The 8527-nt window shown below is 39.3% G+C and overlaps 2 protein-coding genes across 2 annotated transcripts in view; one reads left to right on the top strand and one right to left on the bottom strand.

Annotated features, from left to right (window-relative positions):
- Positions 1-856: 856 nt before the first annotated feature.
- CAPZA3 (capping actin protein of muscle Z-line subunit alpha 3) lies at positions 857-2084 on the bottom strand. The gene is given in 6 exon segments (XM_053942380.1): positions 857-1166; positions 1168-1253; positions 1255-1349; positions 1352-1470; positions 1524-1762; positions 1851-2084. Coding segments are annotated over 6 exon segments (951 nt in total). The 3' UTR covers positions 857-988.
- The window catches only part of PLCZ1 (phospholipase C zeta 1), a 44875-nt gene continuing 38105 nt past the window's right edge, over positions 1758-8527 (top strand). The window contains exons 1-3 of the mRNA XM_053942997.1: positions 1758-2096; positions 2661-2784; positions 6634-6868. Coding sequence (XP_053798972.1) covers positions 2083-2096; positions 2661-2784; positions 6634-6868 — 373 coding nt within the window. The 5' untranslated portion in view covers positions 1758-2082. The remainder of the gene's footprint in view (positions 2097-2660; positions 2785-6633; positions 6869-8527) is intronic.

Raw genomic sequence — 8527 nt, 5'->3', positions numbered from 1 at the left:
AATCATGGTCAGTCAGCAGTGACTCTCCAAAGCCACAGATGAGTATTTATTTATACAGATGAGTATTTACTAAAATGTAGTGTTTACAGTAGTGCTTGAAATTAAACTTTGTTTCCATTGAAAATCTAATTAAAAGTTATGTTTAGAGAAAACAGCAAAGATGGTGGGCATTTGTAATAATTTGTGATAAATATTAGGAAATAATCACTATCACAGTTTGAAAGTAAACCAAAATCACATGCATTCCTTTGGCCTTTGTAATGAATACTGGGAGAAAGGGAGTTGCATTACTTTATTCTTTAATGCTGCAACACCCAGCCTACATCCCTGGTCAGTCCTGAGATATCTTCTGCACTGTCTATTAGAAATTTATTCCTCCAGTGTCCTGATCTTCCTTTTGTTCATGTGCCTGTATAAGGGATTCAGAGGTAAATGCACAAGCAAAGCCTGAAGGCTGAATTTACAGGGGTTCTGTGGCAATGAGAGAAATCTAGATATTATATGCCAATCTTTGCCAATCTACCATACCAGCTCCCTTAAAAATCAATGTTTCATTTGGTGTGATGCTACATAATTGAATATAATTTTTGCTTAAAATTACAAAGGAAAGTAAAAATTTGCTTACTATCTCATCTATAACATTGTGCTGCCTTTGACATTTTGACAATTACTGGTAAAGTACTTGAAAAGTACATAAAGAAAGTGGGAAAAAAAAAAAAACAAACCAGAAAAAAACCCCAGATTATTTCCAGTCACTGCAGACCTGAATTATTTTTAAAGTGGTGATTGACAGATGGAAGTCTCTGTACTCTCCTGAGTGATCCAGAAATAAATCAATTAAACAACTCCATTTTGTCTTGTCCTCCTGTTTTTTATTTAGGCCATCATATCAGACAGAGATGGTAGTTCAGTAAGCATTGAGGCACTTCAGCATTGGAGACCTTGGTGTTCAGCTGCTGATCTGAATACTGGAATAGTTTATTCCAGTTCATAAAAGCGTGAGTAGCAGGGAATTCCTTGACAGATTTTCCCCCCATATATCGTCTGACAAAACCTGAATGTTTTCCAGAATGTCAACACAAAACTTGGTGTCCTCAGCTTTCACAAGTTTCATAAAACCTGTGGCAAACTGCCTTTGGTCTGTCACATTTAGAGTCTCACTCAGGCTTGCTGACAGCTACATGGAAGCTGGCAACTTTGAAGCAGTTTGCCTGGAGAAGAATCCCTGTAAAATGAGTGCGAAATGGGAAATGGAGTCAGGGTGAAAGTCCAGCCTGATTTCCAAAGGTTGTCCCAATGATTTGAAGGCTGATTCTGGTGTGCCTCAAAGCAGGACATGGACAGCTGCTCTTGCCTGGGCTGGTTTTGAGGGCACAACAGTTTCCTGCACTGAAGTGAGAGCTTGAGTGGCCTCCTAGCCCTTTTGGGCGGCCTCCTAGCCATTTGGAGTGGCTTTCCAGCCCTTTGGGGTGGCCTCACAGCCATTTGGGGTGGCGTCTCAGCCCTTTGGGGTGGCCTGTCACCGTTCCCCAACATCCACCATCACCCCGTGCCATGGATCCGGCTGGTTCCCCAAGGCCCAAAGAAGGGGCTCCCCCCACGCTGCAGCAGTGTGTTGGTAGCACAGTGCTCCTGGTTTTATGGGGGAAGATGTTGTGGTGACCTCCTGCCTCACCAGCTTGTCACCTCTCCCCAGAGCAGAGAGGCCTCGGACAAGCTCAAAGTCCCCAGGAGGACGCTGGCACGGTTGGCTGCAGAAGGCCTACCCGGCCTGACACAGCTCCCGCCTCGGCACGTGTGGGATATCCTAAGGCTGGGAGCCGGTGATGAGGGCAGGGCCTGGGAGACACTTTGTGCTGGAAGGAGAAGGCACACCATGGCGGCAGGCCGGCGCAGGAAGGGGCCTGTGCCGGGCGCCCGCGGTCTGTGACATCACCAGAGCGGCACTGCAGCGACACTGGAAGGATGGGGGCGAGCGTTCCACGCCGCCCGAACAGCGTGCAGGGGCATGAGGAGCCCACTGTGAGCCCAAGCGAGGGGCTGGCAATGCCGCTGCAGTGAGGGGGCTGGGGCGCAGCCGCCATGGATGAGAACAGATATCCTTTTCCTCTGCTGCCTTCTCCTCCTCCTCTCCCCTCCCTGCCCTGTGACAGCTGCCATTGGGACCCCCCGACATGTTGCTTTCCCCTCAGGCCTGGAGCTGGCCTGGGCACACAGGAGGGTGGCAGGGATGGCCTGGGGCAGCCATTCCTGTCAGCCAGGCTGGTTGATAACGTTTAGGGGGGCACAGTGCTGGTGGCACTCATTCCTTGGTGTTTCTTGGCACTCCCTGCCCTTCCCTGTCACTGCCGAGTCCCCTGGGCCTCCCTACATTTCCCTCCTCTCACCGCAGCCCTTTCTGCACCCTGAGCACCCCCGGATCTCCTTCACGCCCTCCATTCAGCCCTTCTGGCCACTGCCCTCCGAGTCTCCGAGGTCAGAGCAGAAATCTCTTCCTGCACACCTCGGGGCCTGCTGCATTCTCAGAGGTCAAAAGACAAGGATGTTCTAGAGTATGAGAACAGGAAAGCACAGTCTTCTTAGGTTTAACAAAATTAAACTTCTCCCCCTCATCCCCCCCATTAGTGGGCCAGAATCTTCCTTAACCTCACATCTCATACGTGGTTTTGGAATCTCATTCAGAATGATTTCAAAACTGGGAATATTGATTTAGAGGGTTGCATGAGGCTGCTTGAAAAAATGCAAATAAATTTTGATGAAGACCATTTAAAACATATTTTCAAGGTAAGGTGTATGTACATTAAGCAATAACAGTTTAGAAGTTCAGTTACACACATCATACGTTTGCTGATTTTTTTCAAGTTAATTTTTTGGGAAATCTATTTCATGCTAGAGTGTGTGCAAAATTAGCAAAGAATTTTCCTCCAGGGTTTGCATTCGAATCACAATCATTTAGATTGGAAAATACCTCTAAGATCGCTGAGTCCAACCATTCATACATTGAAAAGTCCACCTCTAAACCTTGTCCCTAAGCACCACATCTACAGGTCTCTTAAATGCTTTCAAGGAGTGGTAACTCAGATGTTTCCCTGGACAGCCTGTTCCAATGCTTGACAACATTTCCAGTGAAAGAATTTTTACTAACAGCCAATCTAAACCATCCCTGGCACAATTTGAGTCCCCTTCTGCTTGTCCTACTGCTTGGTACTCAGAGAAGAGACTGACATCCATAACTCTGTCTTTTCACCACAACAAATTCATGTCAGATGGAAAACACGTCGATTTTGATTCCCAGATTTTTTTTGTGAATGACCACACTTGAGAAAACTTAAAGCATTCTGGTTTCATCCTATTCAGCTTCTTGTGTGATCAAGGTAATGAGCCCAGATGTGTCTGTCTGCTGCTGGGCAGAGCCATGAGAGCAATTTCATCAAAGTCCTCTTGCCAGGAGGACAACGTGGGCTTGTCTGAGCTGCTCAGGCTTTAGATCCAGCACACATTCATTCTGTTCTCCACTACACCTCTCTTGTAATATTTAAGAGGTGTGCCTGAATGGATGGGAATTACACTCTAACCCCCAGGGAAAGGATTTGGCCTTGAGACGTGGCAGTGTTTAAGAGATTTCCATGAGGATTACACCATCCAGCTAGAAAGTGGACTTAATGAGTTAATTTAGTGTAGGTAAGCAAACTACTGCCAAGCAGATCTTGTCTGTGAGCAAATACTACAAAACTGAGTGCCTTGGCACAAACTGGGTGTACATGCTCTTCATGTAATGACTCAAAAGATGTAAGGTTTTCCCTTTTACCTCATTTTTTTCCCCCAAAACAAGCTGTCTGGTAATGCTGTTTCCCTAAGGCAATGGAAACAAGTGTGTGCGTGTATATATATAAAAATATATGTATATTTATTTATTTACACATTTATATAGATGATTCTTTTGAGAATGTTGCAAGCAGCTGGCTGATTCTGTCCTGATTTGGCAGAGGAGAATTAGCTATGGCAAGTCAGAAGCTTTTAAGTCATGAGAAGGGAGGCACTAAGTTTTCCTCACTCTATCTTCCTCATTGCTGTCTGCCTTGTCAAGCCAAGGTAGAAGCAGCAGCATGAGCTCAACCCTGGCTAGAGAGGCTCCCTGTGGTTTTGGAACTTGCACTGCAAGGAGATAGTTGCCAACCTAGACAACCTCTTGAGAACTTAAAAATACTTCTCACTGTTTCCTCTATCTTCCCTGACTTTGGTTTCTGTCAGGAACTTGAGAGTGATGGTCAGCTGTGGGCAGAGAAGAGAGGGATTATTTGAGGGAAGTGACCTGCAAAGAACAAGTCTGATCTAGTTGTATTTAACAACCTATTATGCCCAGTAGCCTGATCTAGTTATTTATGGCAGTACTGTTAGGTGTTCTTTGCTATTTGAGAGAGATTTACAGGTGTTCAGTAGTTTGGGGGGGCTCAAGTATTTAATCAGTGTAATAACATGTAAAAATTCAAGGCATTCTGGGAGGGAATCTTACTGACATCATTGTCAGTAACTACAGCTCAGCAGTTAATCTAATGGTTATACATAGCAAAATACATTTTCTAGAAAACTTATTTTAAGGAATAATCTGTTTTTTTTTATTGTCTCTTCTCTTTGAGTTTGTTTTACTGTAACACTCTTTTGAGCGATATGAATATTACAGTTTTAAGGAATAATAAATTTTCATATAATTTCTCTCAAGACTTTGTCTCTTCTTTTTCTGAACAACAAAGATTTAATGTGCATTAATAAAAATAAGAATGATAAAAATCTACCCCCAAAAAATGGTAAGAATATCTTTTTATAGTGGCATGATTTTTATCACTTTAGTTTGGAGAGCTCTCTTGTGTAGTATTATTGTCTGTATTTCATTAAAAGGCAACTAAAATAGAAACTTTAAATTTTTGCCCAGCTTCTCTTTGTGCCAGTAACTAAGTAAACATCTTCCAAGTCCTGATAGACTGTTTATTTCCAAAATAAGTTGGTATTTTCTTTTCCTGCTTAATGGTTATGAGCAAATTTGTCATATTGTCAAGAACATTAAAAATTGGATTGAGGATATCAACCTTTGATGGGGAATTTCTCAGCAGTAATGAAATGTGTATAATTAGCATTTGTACAGAAGTATTTTTTGCTAGGGATTTCTGTTAAAAATGATCATTATTATTCTCTTTCCCAAACTCAAAGCGAATACTGAAGCACTGATTTGTAAGATTTTTTTTCACTAGAACTGCCCCTGAAATTTAATGTTTTAGCTCTCTAATATATATTTTATATATATATATATATATATATATATATATGTTATATATGTAATATATATATATATTATATTTGTATAATGTTTTAGCTATCTAATATATTTTTATTCCTATTGTACTTATTCAGAGGTACAGTAGGAACTGCACTGCAGTAGGAAGGAACTGGCAATGGATTGTTCAGCTTTTAGGTTTTATGGTATGGCTTCAAAACTATTTAGCAGTAATCCAAAGTCTTGATCAAAGAGCAGCCAGAGCTCAAGTAAGCAATTTCCTGTTTATAGACACTTTTGTGGAAGCCAAGCCAGCCATAGTCAGTGCCATGTTTTGGATGCTGCAACTTGGCCTCTTTGGCAGTCTCAGTTTAAGGAGCCAACAATTAGGAATTTTCATCAGCTTACAGTGATGATCACTGAGGCAGTGGATTGCCATTTGTTTGTGATTTTTGTGAGCAATTTTGTCTGCAGATTTCTCTTAATTTGGCAACTTTTAGGAATGATTCAGGCTAAAATGATAGAAACATTTATATTTCGTATGCAGCTACTTATTTTGGGTAGAAAATTTTAAAGGAAAAATGGAATTAAACCTGAGAAAAAAACAAAAGGCAGAAAAAGTATTAATTTACTCAAATTCTTTTGCCCTTTTAACTTTTCTTTTAGCTTTTATACTGAAACACTGAAAGTAATTACTAGGCTAACATTTTGTCAGCTCTATGAAAACAAGCTTACAATTCAAGAATTCTGAGAGTGTGAATAATTAATCTAAGTTAAACATTCTGGCTTGTTAAGAGTAGAACATGAGCTCATAGGTTACTATAAAATATCATCTTCAAATTTTGATAGTGTTTATTTGAAGTGATAAAAGACCTGTTTATCTTGAGAATTTGGTCATCCTTATTTAATTTTTAAGATTATTGGTTGCTGTTTTTGTATGCAAATTTCACTGACAGTATTTACCATTTGGTGTAAATAGCTGTTGGAGAGGTATTATGCCAAATATATTTTCCACTTGGTAAGTTTTATGCTGCACATTTATTTTAATGCATAGCATTTTAGATATTTTCTACGAAGTGTTTTAATATTAAAAATGCATTAAATCTAAATTTATTGTACTTATTTAGACCCTAATTATGTCATATGGTCCATTTTACTTTATATAAAATATTTGTAGCACACAAAGTGTAATCTAAAAGTTGAGGAGTTTAATCTATTGTAATCCCTGTTGCCTGAGGATTCTTCTATGATTCTCACTCCTGTGGTCAGTTATAAAAAAATGTTTGGTGCATAACTTTGTATATATGCATGTTGTTTTATTGATTTTTTTTTTTTAATTCTTTTGGTTGCTTTTTTTTCCTCAGAAAACCATTGACAAACACTCTGGAGATATAATTAGCATGGATGACTTCAAAGCAATTTATCGAGCTCTTGTACACAGACCTGAATTTGAAGAACTGTTCAAGGCTTACTCAACAGATGGCAACATTCTACCTGATGGCCAGCTCCTTAAATTTCTTGCAAAAGAACAATTTCAAACTGAAGCTAATGAAACAACTGCCTTAGAAATTATTATGAAGTATGAGCCCATTGATGAAGGTATGCACAGTTAAATTATTTTATATCTAGCTCTGATTTATTGTGCTTCTCTCAATGACTGTATTTTGCAAACTTCATATCTTTATTTCTTCTAAAGCATATCTTTTCACCTATTTATTATTTTTTTCTTCCTGTGTTTTAATTTGCTTTCATTTTTTCTCCTTTCTCTGCTCTCTTATTTTTTCTGCCATTTCTTCTTTTTTTTTCTTCTTAGTCTTTCTATAAATTCTGTTCTTCAGCTCATTACAAACCATATTCAATTTGTTTTTCTTGAGGTTCTTCTCTGCCATTGTTCTTGTCTGCTTACAACACTGTCTTCTCTCCCTTGAGTTATTTAGTGATAACTCAAGGCCTCAGACAAGACTTTGATGTCCCTCTGACTTCCTTGCAGAAGCACTGTGTAAGATTTTCAGAGGTGCCTGTGTAAGATTTTCTGAGTCACAAGAACTCTGAGATGAAGAGGGGTTCATAAATCTCTAACATGTTCTTCACCTATTTTGAGGTGCCCCAAGTTGGGGCGTAACACTTCTGAGTTTCACTGATTTCAACTTGTGGCAAAATTTACAACTCAGCTACAAAAAAGATATAGCTGCATTTTGTTGCAAGATGTTTTTTTATTCAGTGGAATGTGTTTAATTCTTCCGTTCCCTTGGTTCCCAGTCTTTGAAAATGGGTGGAATTGATAACTGGTTAAAGGAAAAAAAAAAATAAGGAGAAAATATTTCTCCTGGGATTTTCTATGCTGACTTGTGGTGGAAGAAGAAAATGAGAAATGCCACTTTTTCAATGAGAAGCAGAAGAACATTTGGCGTTTCATTAAGAGGCACTTACTGTCCAGTAATAGCTGCAAAACACATGACTCCTTATGCCTTTACTCTCTCAGATTGTTCTTCAAATCTGACTGTATTTTATTGAACATATTCTACTCTTTCAGAAGAACTAATGTTTACTAATTGTACAAGTTACCAGTTTAAAAGTTTCCTTTTGTTTTCTGTTACCTGTTTTGATGGGAAAGTTCAAAGCTATAACACGGTTAAACAATGAAAAATCTTCAGTCCATTGGAAAACACTTTGTAAATATCAACTGATGTTTCTATAGGTTTAATTTGATGTCTGGTTTAAATTTCAGATGCTGAGCCAAATTCTTGTTTGTTTCTTCACCTGTGATAAATTTGTTTGTCTCGTAATTGGAAATAATCTTGCTGAACAAAATAATCACTGTATTGTTCGTGCTCTTCTGAGTGAATTCAAACTCCCACTCAAACGTATTTATTGAAAAGTTCCAGTTATGATTGACATGAGAGAAGATTCGTATGGTGCTGTGATAGACCATTTTGTGTAACTGTCATTGTGAATTTGCTACAGAACATTCTTCATCAGGATGATCTGTTGGACTCATCTGTCACCCTTGCCCTGTGCTTTACAGAAGGAGAAAAGGGCAGGTTTTGACACTTGATTGACAGGTTTGCTAGTAGTAATGACCATTCTCTCATCAATGTGATACCACTGGTATGTCAAGATTAGGGTAAAAACAATGACTACATTTTACATATAATTTCAATAAATCCATTTATGGCATTTAGTGCATCCCTAACATTTGTGCAGTGAGATTTCCAAAGCTATTGGGCCACATAATTCTGAATTTACTCTCTGTGGGTA

The sequence above is a fragment of the Vidua chalybeata genome, chromosome 5, assembly GCF_026979565.1.
Source record: "Vidua chalybeata isolate OUT-0048 chromosome 5, bVidCha1 merged haplotype, whole genome shotgun sequence".
Lineage (NCBI taxonomy): Eukaryota > Metazoa > Chordata > Aves > Passeriformes > Viduidae > Vidua > Vidua chalybeata.
Note: the sequence above shows the minus strand (reverse complement) of the source record. Positions and strands in the feature narration are given on the sequence as shown.